The 15,726-nt window shown below is 46.6% G+C and overlaps 1 protein-coding gene across 2 annotated transcripts; it reads right to left on the bottom strand.

The window, feature by feature from the left end:
- Positions 1-5,871: 5,871 nt before the first annotated feature.
- LOC128455216 (neurturin) lies at positions 5,872-15,726 on the bottom strand. 2 transcript variants are annotated; one of them, XM_053438899.1, is made up of 4 exons: positions 15,591-15,726; positions 15,012-15,482; positions 9,103-9,394; positions 5,872-8,720 (listed from the first exon to the last, which is right to left on the bottom strand). In XM_053438899.1, the coding sequence occupies exons 3-4, from the start codon at positions 9,365-9,367 to the stop codon at positions 8,284-8,286; spliced, it is 702 nt and encodes a 233-aa protein (XP_053294874.1). In that variant the 5' UTR covers positions 9,368-9,394; positions 15,012-15,482; positions 15,591-15,726; the 3' UTR covers positions 5,872-8,283. The 2 variants fall into 2 exon arrangements, with proteins under 2 accessions (XP_053294874.1, XP_053294873.1); XM_053438898.1 differs by lacking the exons at positions 15,012-15,482; positions 15,591-15,726 and adding an exon at positions 9,869-10,557.

Genomic DNA, 15,726 nt, shown 5'->3' with positions numbered 1-15,726 from the left:
TAGAGACGAAGCTGCCAAGTCAAGCAGCTTTTGCTCCTCTACCACCGCGGCCTCGAACTGAGAGCGGCCAGTCGGAGATCTGAGCTGCAGCAGCATCTGGACCCCGACAGACGATAAATTCACCCTGTTCACATGTCTCACATGACAGTCGCCCATTATGAGCGGAGCTGTAGATTGAACAGTTCCTCTCTTAGCGTCCATTCATTAACTGCACCACTGATTCCTGGAGGGTCGCGTGCGGCAGCTGGAGCCAATTGGGCGAGAGGTGGTGTCGTCTGGACGGGTCACCAGCGAATCACAGGGGCCAGCGCACTCACGTTCATGCCTCATCTACGTCAAATCACAGTCTGCGATCAACCTCATCCCAAATCCAGTCAGTTAGAACTCCACGCTGGACGATATGGGATTCGAACTGGGAACCTTCCCGCTGGGAGGCGACAGTACACCATGCCGCCGTCTCTATGAACTATCATATAATTTAGGTGAATTATAAATTTCTATCTAGGTATAAATGTATTAAATATGAATTTGTGACATAAATGAACATGAGAAGTCAACAAGTACGTTTCTGTGACCTGTGCACATCTCCACTTTTAAACAATGTTTCCACAACCTTATGTTTTACAGTAGATTCTTCTACTCGAGTTAAAGGGTCACGCCCCAATGTTTTAATGTAATCATGTCTGGGGGGGGGGGGGGGAAACGGCCTAAATGCATTGTGTGAATGAATCTCTGGGGAGTCCCGAGCTGCTCAGGAGGACGAGAGCCACCTGCTCGCTGCCGTTGTTCGAGTCCTCCTGAGTCACCGCTGCATCCTCCGTCCCCGCCATCTTTCTCCGAAGACGTCTCGAGCTGAGGCAGCGAGCTGCAGCTGGACATGGGAGGGGGGTTTTGAAAAGTTTGGCATGTTTATTGTAGATCTTGTCAGCGCTGTTACCAACAACAGATGTCCTGTATACACTAACTCTGTTATCCTCCAACACGCTAGGATGTTGACACGGATATATCGAGGGGGTTTCCTATTAAACCCCGCAAACACAAATAATCATTAATTTTGCCCAGAATGTGCTTTTTCCCCCCCCGACAGCTCGGTTTACAAGACGAAGGAAGATTATCCAGGAATCCTCACGTAAAACAACGGAGAACCCAACTGGGACGCTAATGGGCGAAGGGGGTTCACTGGGTGTTGCTGGCGTGGGGGGTTCACCCTGTTGACGTGAAGTCCTCCGGAGGCAAAGAGTGTCACCTCCTTCAATTTGGACCTTGTAAACCCCCGCTGGCCAGAGGTCTCACCTTCTATTATCACCCAGTGAAAAGAACGTCAGGAACAACAAATAACTGTAATGATTTATTTTTTGTTTTTTCTAAATGTCAAACCACAGAATGCCTCAGATTCCTGGGGATGAATCATACTTTGTGATCAAATGGCTGCCATGTGTTATTACGCTGTATTTTCTTACATGTGTTTCTTTTGATCGTACTTTCTTCTATCCCCGAACGTCCCCTGGATCTCAGCCGAGCCTCTGGGGACATTCTGCTTGAAGAACATTTACCACAGTGGCAAGTAGCGGAAATGTCTGTTTACATCCCAGACGAAGTAGTTCCACTTTAAGGCAGCTATAAACATTTTAAAGCATATTTTGGGCGCTTTGAGATGGAAGGAAATTACACATAGAAAACAATGTAAATAAAACCTGCTGGAGGAATGCTGTCCAGGTTTTTCTATTCCCCCTGGTCACTGGTGTGAAAGTTTAATTTCAAGAGGAAATTCTCCATTTATCAGATTTTCAATTGCTCCGAACGCAGAGTGTTGAAATCATTTCTCCTCCCGCAGCTGCAATAAATACAGTTACATCACAGTCACATTCAAACATGTGCTCCACTTGGCCAAATAAACGCCAAAGGGAGAGGATTATGTTTTCACTCACAAATACACAGCAGTTTAACAGGACCGAGCCGCTGCCACGTCGTTCTGTGTGACCTGTCTCTGATCTCTAAACTCAGATAACTCCCGTGCTGCCGCCAAACGCCTGCAGCCACCGTATAAACTCCAAGGTGGCGGTTGTCTTGTTTTGTTGGGATTCGTGTCTGCGGGGCGTAACAGGCTCTTCATCTCCTCGCCTGTGCACCTCAGGAGGAGGCTTCTCCTGCTACCCGGGAGGTTGAAATATTGCGATAACACATTAAATCCCAGATAATTTACATCTGCAGTGCAGCAAAGTGAGCGGATTCTTTGCAGGGGTGGGCCGAGAGGGAAGCGAACCCTTTTACCCACGTCTCCAAGTCGGGACTGGCATCTGCAGGGCGGCATATAGCTCAAATAAATAGTGCTCTTGAGTTACCTCCACATGATTTATTCCCAGAACACACAGTGTAGGACAGATGTATTGCTGCTGTCACATGAAAACACTCAGACTCGAGTTTTGCATGTTTTATTTTGCCTTTAAGTCAAAGCCAAATTCCTGCTCGGATACTCACACTCTGTTATATATATATATATATATATATATTATTAAACTGCGGGGAATGTCTTGAAGTGCTGTCATTAGATTTCCTCTGATTGGAGCACATTACCAACGAACCCGCCCCCCCCCCCACCTCTTAGTGATATCCCAGAGTGCATTTCAACACAGCAACAGACCCCTTTTCCGGACAAACGCGTTGACTGTTCCAGGTGTAACTAATTAAATCAATGATGGGTTTGTAGCGTGTCGGTGTGTCGGTGTGAGTCAGCGGCACAACAACCTGAGCCTGACTCACATGAAAGGAATGCAGATACAATTAATGATATCAATTACACGTATGCTTTACCTGCCATGACACGTTTAAATGTCTGCAGTGGATCAGACCTATAGAGAGTTGTACCTGGCGAAACCCCCACAGCTGTGCCCCTCAGTCAAAATACACGATGTCCTGTGCATGTGATTGTTTTCGCTTTGCTGCGTTTAGCCTCGGCGGAGACTTCTGTGAGTTGAAGAACACATCTGACCGTCCTGTGTAATTATATGCTCGTGCTAATTTTCATTCTTTCGTATAATTTCCTCCCAGTCTCATGTCAGTTGTGTCTGTGGCTGCATTTATAAAAATCATGTTAAAACTAGACCGGCACTCAGTGGAGCTCGAGCCTCTGCCAAGGCCCAATACTCCCCTCACCTGCGCCAAAATTTAATGCATTCTTTCTTGGCCCACGTCCCATCCTCCCACCAAGTTTCATGAAAATCTGTTCACGAGTTTCTGCATAATCCTGCAGAGAAAGAAAATACAGACGGGAGAAAACATAACTTGATTGTTGGGGGTAAGAAATGTCACTTACCTCCTGATTGTTCCTGCAGAATTACAGGTTTCGATGTTTCTTTCTGGGAAATTGTTGCCTCAACCCAAAACTATTTCGTTTGTGATGCTCACGGCATCAGAGCAATTACATTTAAATCCAGGTCTCCATGACACTTTGGAAAAGCTCAGCTAGAAGTTCATAATAAACCTTAAACAAAGAAACCTCAAATCGAACTTCCAATAGGGAATCAGCATCGACACACAGAACATACTTGGTCAGTTATTACCCTGATACCAAGTTCTTGCATACTCTTCAAAAACTCTATAATCTCAAAATTTTTATCAAAAATATTTCAAATTTAAGCCAAAAACTGCCAATCCAGTGGAAAATTATTAGAATGTTTTCAATTCTAGTTAACAATTCTGAGATCTAAAGAATTTCTTAAAATCACAACCTGAAACTGATAATCTAACTCTAAATTTCTTAAATCTAAACTACAAACTCTTAAAATCGATACGAAAACCCTTCAAATCTAAAGTCACTATTTAAATACACTCCTGATCAAAATCTTGAGACCAGTTAAAAAATTGCATGAATTTGCATTTTGCACTGTTGGATCTTAGGAAGGTTCTAAGTAGAGCTTCAAAATGCAAAAAGAAGAAATGGGAACAAGAGACCAAAAGTTCTGAGCAGGCAATTTATTGAAAACAACAATTTAACTCAAATAGCCTGTTCATCAGCTGATCAAAAGTTTAAGACCAAAGCCTTTAAAAGCCAAAATCTGTGCAAAAATTTGGATTCCATGTCATTTCCTGTCAAGTAATCACACTGTGAAGATCTCTTGATGGCAAAGGCAAAAAAGCTCACCGTCTTTGAGCGTGGTAGGATTGTTGAACTGCATAAACAAGGCCTCTCACAACGTGCCATCGCTGCTGAGGTTGGACGCAGTAAGACAGTCATTTAGCATTTCTTAAAAGATCCTCAGGGTTATGGAACAAAAAAATCAAGTGGTAGACCCAAAAAAATCTCACCGGCGCTGAGCCGGAGGATCCGAATGGCTGTCCGTGAAGACACGGGACGATCCTCGTCCCAGATTAAGGCCATTACTGGTGCTGACTGCAGCCCAATAACCATCAGACGGCATCTGCGAAGGAAGGGCTTCAAAAACAAGAAACGTCTTCAAAGGCCACGTCTCCTTCAACGCCACAAAACTGCCCGTTTAGACTTTGCAAGGGAGCACCAAACATGGGACATTCAAAGGTGGAAGAAAGTTTTATTCTCTGACGAGAAAAAATGTAACCTTGATGGTCCTGATGGCTTCCAACGTTACTGGCATGACAAGGAGATGCCACCTGAGATGTTTTCTACGCGGCACAGTGGAGGGGGCGCCATCATGATCTGGGGTGCTTTTTCCTTCAATGGAACAATGGAGCTCCAGGTTGTGCAGGGGCGTCAAACAGCAGCTGGCTATGTGGAGATGTTGCAGCGGGCATCCCTCAGGACTGAGGGCCCTCGTCTGTGTGGTAACGACTGGGTTCTTCAGCAGGACAACGATCCAATTCACAATGCCCGTCTGACCAAGACTTTTTTCCAGGAGAATAACATCACTCTTTTGGACCATCCTGCGTGTTCCCCTGATTTTAATCCAATTGAGAACATTTGGGGATGGATGGCAAGGGAAGTTTACAAAAATGGACTTCAGGTCCAGACAGTGGATGCCCTTCGTGAAGCCATCTTCACCACTTGGTGCAACATTCGCACTAGCCTTTTGGAAACACTTGCATCAAGCATGCCAAAACGAATTTTTGAAGTGATCAACAATAATGGTGGAGCTACTCATTACTGAGTCAGTTTTTGACACTTTAATTTCTGTTTTAGGAGGTTTTTTTTTTTTTTTTAGCTGTGGTCTTAAACTTTTGATCAGCTGATGAACAGCCTACTTCAGTTAAATTGTTGTTTTCAATAAATTGCCTGCTCACAACTTTTGGGCTCTTGTTCCCATTTCTTCTTTTTGCATTTTGAATCTCTACTTAGAACCTTCCTAAGATCCAACAGTGCAAAATGCAAATTCATGCAATTTTTTAACTGGTCTTAAGATTTTGATCAGGAGTGTATCTCATTAGGGTTTTAAATTTCATTGAAATATCTTAAAATCAAAACCAACAATTTGTCACATTTCATCGCAATTCGTCAAATCTAAACCGAAACCTGTTGAAATCTAATCAAATTTTTTAGATCTCATTAGAAACTAATTGGATTTCTGAAGATCCTCTGGCACTCCACCCAAATCCTATTAGTTCCTTCTGAAGATTAAAATCTAGAAAAGGAAGAAACTAGGGCGGGGGCTGGTTTCATTCACAAAAAGACGCTCAGTGGTTTCTTTGGGTATTTTTTTTTTTTTTTTTTGCAAAAGCTTGTCAAAATAGACTAAATGGGTCATTTGTCTGGGACTATTTTCTGCTGCGGATTAATCCAGTGAGTATTTCTGGACAGTGTCGTGTGCTATGTGGTATTGACTCTAAATAAACTTCAGTGGCTGTTTTCATGTCAATGGAGGAACACGCAACTCGGTACAATGACGGTGGAGATTCAGGACAAAAGGTGTAACTTGTGTTTTTATTCATCAGTTCATCCTCCTGCTGCTGTGATCCTCACACTTCCTCACAGCGTTCACTTCTTTATTAACAGGATGTTGCATGATAACATTTTTATTAATACGTATTTCTTTATTTATTTTAAATACAGTCTGAGTACAGAATATCTGACACCCAAAGATCAATAGTTTGGGAGAAATGATCACTGTCATACCTCTGAAATAACGTTTATTCAGCAGTCAATATAGAATGTTAGATAAAACATTTTTTGGCACAGTTGCTTAATGATAATAAGCTGTCCCTCTTCTGTGTGGTAATCTAAATAAATATGCAAAAACCATAATTTACGTCCCAAATAAATACAATATAAACTACAATAAAGATGCACCGCATCCGCGCCCTGCACTGCACCTCCTCAGGAAAAAAAACAGAACAATATAATTTATCGTACTTCAGGCAAACAGTTGCAACGGGTTCAAACCAAATAATGATTGAAGGTGAAAAAAATGCTTCATAATTAATTTCAACAGCTTAGTTTCCCGCTAAAAGTCTACGAGGCAAAACAACAAGGAGGCATTCGATTGGCCAATAGAAGGCTGCTCTGATCACAGCAGGCTACGGGGGGGGGGGGGGGGGGATTAGCGGCGCCAACACATTTCAGATCACGTCTCGACTTCATAGTTTACTGTCAGCAAGAGAAACACAAAAGAGCGTTCTCCTCTTTCACACGTGAGACTTTACAGAAACTCTGTGTAAACATTCACAAGTTACAACCAGAGACGATCACAGAGGTGTTAACACGCGAGATGTCACGATAGATGAATTAGTCATAAACTGTTTATAAAGATGGACGACAGGTCTCCGCCTCCTCCCGTTGGGCAAAGATGAAGTTACAGTGGTGACGCCATCTTGTTTTTTAAAACGTCGAGTCCTGACCAATCGCTAGCTGACGGTTTGTTTTCATAGCCTCTCATAACTAATTGAAAACCAAATTTATTGGAGAACGAATATCAGTGTGACACATGGCACCGAAAACAACAGAAACAATCTTTGAGAAAAAAATGATTTAACTTTTACATAAATGTTTTTGTAAGCTATGAATCAAGCTTACCCAAACTTTTATGTAAAAGTTAAATTGTGCCCAATAATTTGTTGTTGTTTTTAGTTGCAGCATCTGGTTGGTGACGCTTCCCAGTCAGCTTGCTCTCATTGGCTATTACTGGCTTCTGTCGGGGCCGATTATCGGAAATATCAACTAATTCGGGAGTTTCCATGCTATTGCTACGATTTGGATATTTATGATTCCAGATCGGGAGGCTCTTATTCAATCGGTTGTATTGAGATTATTTTATGAACTTCCAACACGTGAGGATTATTTGGGCAGATAATTGTCTGAATATCCTCTAGTGGGCAGCAGCCTCAAAACGGAGGAAGCAGGGTTGATGCTGTGTACCGCAGCCAGCCACCAGAGGGCGATCAAGAACGCTTGGTGTCCCTTGTGGGCAGTTTTCTCGTCGTCCATCTTTATAAACGGTCTGTGATTTAAGTTTGTGAATGAATTATGCTCGTTGAAATTGACTTGGTGTGTTTTGGCAATTCTAGGGGATTATGGGTAATTGTAATACTGGGTTATTTAAAAATAAAAAATAAAAAAAGGACTTGTGATTTACTATGAAGAGCAAATGGTAGCAATGTTCATATTGTTCACGTGTGTGTTGTGACGCAGGTCCTCGCTGTTAATCTACAAATCATCGATATACAAAACATTTATTAAAAGTGGGTATCAAACCTTGAGCTATAGAAAAAAGTATTTTCTTTCATCATCAATAACACTTCTTCTTATACCTGTGTAATAACACTGCAATCAGTAACAGGGATGCAACAAACACAGTCGTGCCCTGTGTCAATATAGCTTATCACGAGAAGCTATAATTAGGTCAACGGAGCAAACTGTCCCGCACAGAACTTAAAGAAAACCTTGATGCTTTCAATGTATCTTTGTTTGCTTGTTTGCTTGTTTGCTTGTTTGTTTTGTTTGTCTGTTGACATTTGAGCCCTTTCTTTTGCCTGAAAGGTGATTCACTGAAATGCTGCTATGTTGTTGTCAGACCACAGTACACAGTGTTACTACACAGATAGAAAAGATGATAAAAAACGTTGTCATGTTCTGTCTTGTTTTGGTTTTACATTGGAATCCACACAAACGTCCCGAGTTGTGGTGACAGACGCATTCAAAGTCTGTCTGTCTGTCATGGCCGCCGTGCAGCAGCCAAGTACATATTCCCTTCTTCTCCTCTTCTCCTTGAGTTTATATTCCAAAGATTTCTGCGTTTGTCTTTTAACAGCATCCCTGTTTAACTCATCCACCCGAGGCCGAGAGCAGCATGAAGAAACAACACGTCCGTTTCTCTGGGGTCATACGCAGCCGCAGTTCTTCGCCGACACGTTGTGTATCGTGTGGTAGCGGCTGTTGTTGTCCAGGAAGGAAAAGTCGTTTTCGAACGCCGTCGGCCGGCAGCAGGGCCCGTTGCCGACCTTGTCCTTGCGGCCCTTCTTCCTGAAGCCCGTCCGCATCATGTGCTCCATGGTAATGTCGTAGTTGTGCCGGTGGGCCAAGCACTTGCCGCTGCAGTAGCGCAGCAGCACCGTCTCGTCGCTGTCGTAGCCGAGACCCAGTTCGCTCACGGTCATCTCCAGCTCCCTCACGGAGCAGGGCTTCGGCCGCCGCGCTCTCTTAGTCCTGCGGGCCTGGCTGTCGCCCAGACGCCAGCTCTTCCTTCTCTTCCGGTCGAGCAAGCTGCCAACCACATGCTGGAGCTCGCCCTCGGTGAAGCTCTGGAACATCATGGTAACTGAAAGAGGAGATAAGTCGACCATTATGGACAGGTGACGAGCGGTGTATCTGATTTTCTGTGGATAAAGTTCTCAAGAAAGTCAAGGTTCAGATGATTCACAGATAAAACATGTTGTCGTTGGCAAAAAGGTTCAAGGAACAAAATGTTTATCGAGATCATTATCGGAGCTTGTGATGAACTTTTGATGTATTATCATCATCATCATCAGAACAAGACACCTGCAGAATGTAATTGACAGCAGGTCACAGTAAATGACATTAAAACCAGTTCTCTAAACCAAACAGTCAGGTTCTGAGTGTTGGGCCTGAACCCCGGAGACCTCTTCACACGACACCTGGACAGGAACAGGAAGTAAACAGGAAAAAAGTGTTTATCTTACAATCAGTGAGGAGAGAGTTCACGTTGTCCGCCGAGCGGGTTCTCCGATGGGATCCGCCCATCTGCCGGGACAACACCGCCGGTGGCAGCGAGGTTCTGGGCGTCGATCCTGACGATGAAGACGCTCTCGAGGAGGATGAGGACGTGTGTGGATACTTTGTCTTGGGTCTGAACTGTCCGACGGCGGCCATGTTTCTAACGAGGAGGATGGACAGGGCTGCGCCACAGAGCATGAAGGCAAAAGTAGCACCTTTCCATAACTTCATCTTAGAACACGGAGGAGCATTGAAACTCTGCGGAGAGAAAGAACACGTGAGCGTCAGTCGTCCGGAGCGTCCAGAGCGGTCACTCATCCGAAACCAAGTAAACCAGAAGTCACAGGAATCACAGAGAACGGCGTCATAATTGATTTCGTCTGTGCCGTCACATTTCGGTGACCCCCCCCCCCCCCCGAATCCACGTCTCTCAACGGCGGCTCTTTATTTGACTGTCAGTTGACTTTCTCCTGATTCTGCTGTCAGCTCGTTTTCACACCGAGCTCTGAGTTCACGATCTGTGGGCTCCACATCACTTGCTGACACCTGAGAACGCAGTGTGTGTTTAAAGTTGCATCGCCCGAGGGCAGAAAAACATCTCGGCAGATTTTTTTGGATTCAAACAGAAGGATGAGTTATGCAAGACCCCCCCCCCCCCCCCCCCACCACCACCCACCCACACACCCCTTCTCCCCATGGAAACCTCTTCAAAGCTTGTGTCATTTAAAATACCTGATGTGAATTTAAGCGTCCTTTCATGATTCCTGAAGAAAACAACACACCCTTTTTGTGCAGATTTTTAAGAAACGTCCTTTTAAAAAGAGGGAAAATCCATTCCTGTCTTTTAAGGAATCTCCTCACCGCACCTATTTCCTATGCCGTGTATGATTAGAGCCCAATGAACATGTGGGCTTGAACATCCCTTTATCACAGCCCCTCCCTCCCAGTGCACACGGCCCTGCTCACTTATTCTTTAGGTTTTTCTCTTTCCTCACGGTCAGTCCGCAGGTATTTGAGACGTTTTACAACCTGACCTCTTTGTATTTGTTCGTATCATGTCACCAGTGAGCAAAACATTTCCCCAGAGCCGGAAACGGTAAACGGGCAGCGGCTAACAGCAAATCCAGACCGGCCTTGTTGCAAAGTGTTTTACCAGACTGGATCCTGGACGTATACAGACCGCTGGATTGTTTACAGTGGGACAGAATGTCACATATCTCTGTCGGGTATAGAAACAAATAAGCTGCAATGAATGATTTCTGCACTTTTGAGCTGCTGTTTGGAAAATGTTTTGGTTTTTCTTGTGTGATTGAACCTTTGCCGGGAAGTAGGTTAGAACTATAGGAGAGCTGCAGTGCGTGTGAGAGTTTTGGACGCGGCAGTGGGAAAATACAAAGACGCTGCACACACGAGCTGCAGTGGTATAAACAGTGTATAAACAGGTAGGACCAGTCCTATCAGTCACAGCTTGACTCATCTCTCAAAATTCCATATGGGGTTTGTGAGTGGCCTCTGCACAATGAAGGGGTTTTCATTTGAAAGTCAAACATTTCAGCTCACGAGCTCGTCTGGGAATCAAGCGTGGAACCACGGCTCCTGCAGAAAGAGACTCGCCGCCCGGCTGCAGCTCGGTGGAAACTTTCCTTTGGTTTCTGTCGGTTCGGCACCAGAAAGCTTCTCGTGATCATTTCCCCAATTAAAACAAAGAGTTTATTATGATGTGAAGCGAAAGGATGAGGTCATTGTTTTCTTCTTCTATTAATCGCTCAGTTTGGGATAATTACTCAACGTCCTGAGCCCGTTCGCTCCGAGGCTCATCTCGATAAAACAATTAGCTCGCAGAAGACAGATGAGTCCTCCGACGCCTCCGACACTGGACGGTCGTGATCTCATGTCCCTGAGGACTCTGTGATTGTCATAATTGCTCCACTCTGAAACACATCAATTCTATCTTCAGTCGATTGGCACCAATAAAAGTGCCAAGGAGCATTCTGCCGCTCGCTCAGATGGTCGCAGATGATTAATCAGGGCAGACATTTAATATCCACCACTGGCCCCGGCTCCCCAGGACATAAATACACAGATATCGATAGGGGGAGGGAGCGCCAGTGTTTTTTTAGGTGAGCAGCAGAGGGACACGAGGGAGGAGGAGGAGGAGGAGGAGGAGGAGGAGGAGGAGGACGCTGCTGTTCTCCAGCAAACAGACAAGAGCATTAACAGAGGATATGGTGGAGGCCCCAGAGGAATCGGCAGCAGAAGGAAAAGCCATCGACAAACAAGAGACATTAAAAAGTGCAGACGAGCCTCAAAGACAACCGGAGCAGCTCCCACGCAGCCGCAGCTTGTCTGGCCCGGATGTGCCCGTGCACGCCCGGAGGCCTGGTCAAACGTGTGAGGGCCAGAACACAGAAACCAGTCTATTCACTGGGAGAAAAAGGCAAAGTTCACACGTGTGAATTCCCCACTAGGAAGTTGTTTTGATAGCGAGAGTGGTGGTGAGGAGCAGGTATGTAAGAAGCAGCACACCTTGTGTTAGCTGTCAGTCACACGTCACCTGAAGGAGCTACCAGCTGAAGGAGAACAGGTCATTAAAGCGTTTGAGGCAACGCGGGAAAAAAAATGCTCGGGCCAAGAATTCCCCCAGTGGCTCAAAGCCATTCCTCAGACATTCTGTATCCTCGGAGTCATGCGTCGCAGCCGGATCCTAAACCGCGCTCTTGTTGCCACTCAAAGGTCGCATTATATCAGATCACACCAAAGAAATGAGTGTTTTCAGAGGAGTAATCGGGTCAGTGGCCGTGGCGCTGCTAAGCTGGACGTTAATGTAATTACAGTAGCATGGCACTGGAGTCCTCCCCTCCCTCCAGCGCCAGAGGGGGACGCTCAACAGAATGCCACGGCCTATATGGAAGATGAAGTAGAGATCTGTCACCATGAGGATAAGGGGCGTCTGTGGTTGACACTTATGAATGAAGCTGGCAGACAGGAGGTGGGAGGAGGGGGGGGGGGGGGGGACATGTCAACTCGCTTGGATCTGGACCAGTGTGACGTGATGACAGAGAGGAGATCACAGATCGGCGCCAATGAAGAGCATCTTTGTGCGAGATACAAACTTTTTATGTGCCACCAGCTCTGTGGCGTTTAGCTGCCGGACATACAGCCGGGTCTGTCTGGCCCCCCCCGCTCCCACGCCGTGACTCACACACGCCACCAACACACATGCACGAGGCTTCACTTCCCCCCAAATCACACGACGCGCTGATTGTGCAGCGGAGATTCAAGGCAAAGTCCAATCTTCAGCCGTTATCCAGACACCCACTTCACTTCCACTTCCACAAACACACACACACACACACACACACACACACACACACACACACACACAAACACACGCTCTCCCTGCAGCACCATCACATAACACCAGATAATCCAGTTTACATAATGCTGCTGCCACTTGATGTCTACAAATGTCCGCTGGGGCGAACTCTGCCCCACCTGAGGCGTCCACCTGGAAACACACGACTGCCACCGCCACTGTGTGTCCTCGGCTCTGCCCATGTGACCCGGCTGCCTCTGAACACACCCCGCAAATACCTGCGCCCAAAAGATAACAGGAGCGTAACAAACAGAGGGGAAAGGCACCTACTGTGTCGTTGTAAGGAAACAAGGTGCTTGAGTGAGTCCTAGAGGGGCCCTGGTCTCGTCTTCCCCCTCGTAAGTGAGCATCAGGAGGCCTGGGGACAGCTAGAGAGTGCTTGGGGAGGTAATAGGGACATATTCCAAAGATCAGGGCGGGATTAGCACTAATGCCTGCCGGCTTTATCTGCAGTCACGTGGGTTAACACCTGGCTGCAGCGTTGGTGGCGGAGCCCAGGCCCTCGCTGTGTGTGTGTGTGTGTGTGTGTGTGTGTGTGTGTGTGTGTGTGTGCGTTAATCCACCAGACACCTCAAACTCAGGGGTTAGGCCAGCATGCAGAAGAGCACTTCTCATTTTGTCCATCTGAAAACAGCTCTCCCTGCCTCTCATTGGAAATAGTGCCGACGGGAGAAAGCGACATGGTCTGCGGGCGAGGGGCTGTTGTGGTGGCACCGTGGGGGGGGGGCGCAACAGGGCCGTAAAATAAAGTGGATGCTCCGAGCTAGGATTGGCGGTTCTAAATCCAGCCCCGGGTTCTAATGCAACTGGGGAAAAAAGGCTTATAGGTTAGAAAGTGCTGTAATTTTTTTTCGTTGGGCATCCACTTCAGTCGGCTTGCGGCTGTATCACTCAGTAACCATAGGATAATTAAAGCAAGACCGGCTCCTTGTTAGAGAGAAAGCTGCTGTTCATTATTGAAAAGAGAAAGAAAAAGATGTGGGAGGAGGAGGGGGGGGGGGGGGGGGGGACATGTGTGGGTCAGGATTTCTTACAAACATTCTGCGAATTCTAAACACGACTCCTGCATCTTATCAGCGTGCGTAGGTGCGAGGCTTCAAAAGCTCCCGTTTTATTTCGGAGGGCCTATTATTGGGTCCCTGGGATTTATACAGATTAATCCAGTGACCCGACAGCCTAACACGAAAACGCACAACTCAAAGCTGCTGCCCTCAGGGTGGCGTTCGACCAGGTGTGACGGCGAGATGGATTGCAGGCCTTTGACACCTGTCCCAATTTGTCTGCCCTCGTCACGGCCCGGGTGGAGCCGAGGTACCGAGCCTCTAAAGAGCTTCTCCTGATGGACAAGGAGGTTCTGCAGGGAGACGTCCCCTCACTTCATCGTTTTGTTTCAGCGAGCCGGGGAAAGAGAAAGATTGACGCCGCTTTGTGAGGACGAGTCGGCGAGCTGCTATTCTGGCTGCTAATCTGTCCGTGCCAGATCCTCTTTTAACACACCAGCGCCGGCTCTAAACCCATGTTCAACATGTTGATGTTGCAGCTACAAAAGGTTGACGGCCATCTGGCACACGTTGAATGCCGTTTCCAAATATGACCCATGCCGGCAAGCACAAGCAAGTACAGACATCTGAAGTATGATGATGTTTTACATCTTTAAATGTGTGTGGTTTGCTCGGTGCAAAAACAAATGTTCATTTTCATGAGTGCACAGTGTATATTTGAGGTAGAATCTTGCAAAATGAAAGCTGCACAATGAGGAGCGGTGCACGAGTGCAGCTTATCCCGTCAGGTTCCTGCAGTTATGACCAGCTTTGGCAGGTTATGAAAGTTGAGCAGCTCAATTGACTTTAGGCTTAACCTCGATCTGGCCTCTCGGGGCTCCGCGAGATACCGAATAATCTCTACGTATGATATGGGCTTAGTGAGAGGGGGATCATCACTTCAGTAAAATGCCCATAGCGAGTATCATCAAGCTTCCCCTCCGGGCACTTGCCATTATAATTTCAGATAAAAAAAAAAGTTTGAGCCAATTATTTACAGCATTAAAGGTGCAGCACTGCAAAAAGAAATTAAACCTAATTAAGTATTATTAGATAGAATTAGTGTTCGGTGAGACGTCGGAGTGGCGCTCGAACCTTTGGGAACAGAGCGCCGAGGCAATCACACTTGTCAATGATGAAAACCACCATCTTGGTTAAGTGTCACGAAAGGAAAATATTCCTCCCTGAAAAAATAAACATTGTAGCGAGAGATTCAAATCCTGTAAAAGAGATTAAAAGACTATAATTCATTTCTTTTTTCTCGTCGTTTTTCCCGACACCGGTGGCGTCATCGACATCTCGTGGGGGGGGGGGGGGGTGGCGCCTGCTGATACAGATAATCTAACGTGTGCTTTCTGCCACTCGAGCGGTCGAGCGAGGCTTCCCCCGTCAGCGGCACCTAACGCCTTCCCCATAAGCTGCTGGCTTAAACTAACAGAAGAAGATGTGGCGTCCTTACCGTTCGGCCGGCTAATCCAGACTTAGCTGCGTGGCTTCGTCTTCAGCTGACCTCCACAGGCAAGTGCTGGATAGGTAAGTCCATCATCATCACAGGCGAGGCGCTGGGACAGGAATCCCGCTTGTTCCCCAGAAAAGCATCACTACTCCCTGTGCCTGCAAGTAGGGGAGGTGTCCGGACTTGATTCAGGTCCAGGCTGTGTTTCTCTTTTATCACATTTGTACCTCCAAAGAACTCGGCTGTTAAGTGGCAAAGATCACTATCAGCATTCCTTCAGCTGTTGGCAAGGGGCTTCATGCCTTCATGGCTTCACGGGCAGGTTGATCCACTCAGACAGACGAGAGGGCGGCTGTTTAGAGAAGCCCCCCCCACGACTTGGCATCTGGTTCACCTCAGACAACTCCTGTCATCATCGCAGAACTTCTTGTCGTCCAACTTCCCTCCAGAGAGGAGCAGGCTGCGACGCAGGACCTGAGGAACAGTGTCAGGTAGGGAGCAGAGGACTTTTAAGATTCACTCCACGTGCTGGGAAACTCTCTCTCCTTCCTCTAGAAATGTTTTTGGAAAAAAGCTCCTTACCCTCTCTCCAGCAGCAGGTCTCCTCCTCAGCTGCAGCCAGGGGAACTCTGCGGGGCGAGAAGATGGGCGAGGGTGAGGAGGGAGAGCGTGGTGACTGTAAGTGGAGCACAGAGCTCCTCTGATGCCTCGGCCTGCC

The sequence above is a fragment of the Pleuronectes platessa genome, chromosome 13 (genome assembly GCF_947347685.1).
Source record: "Pleuronectes platessa chromosome 13, fPlePla1.1, whole genome shotgun sequence".
NCBI classification, from domain to species: Eukaryota; Metazoa; Chordata; class Actinopteri; order Pleuronectiformes; family Pleuronectidae; genus Pleuronectes; species Pleuronectes platessa.
The sequence above is the reverse complement of the archived record's forward strand: the minus strand, read 5'-3'. Positions and strand labels throughout refer to the sequence as shown.

Coding starts and splice junctions, on each gene's coding strand:
- LOC128455216 (XM_053438898.1), bottom strand. CDS start 9,895: ATGAAAGGACGCTTAAATTCACATCAG. Junction 9,395..9,868: donor GACGCTTAAATTCACATCAG/GTATTTTAAATG, acceptor TTCTCTCCGCAG/AGTTTCAATGCTCCTCCGTG. Junction 8,721..9,102: donor GAACTCTCTCCTCACTGATT/GTAAGATAAACA, acceptor CTCCTCTTTCAG/TTACCATGATGTTCCAGAGC.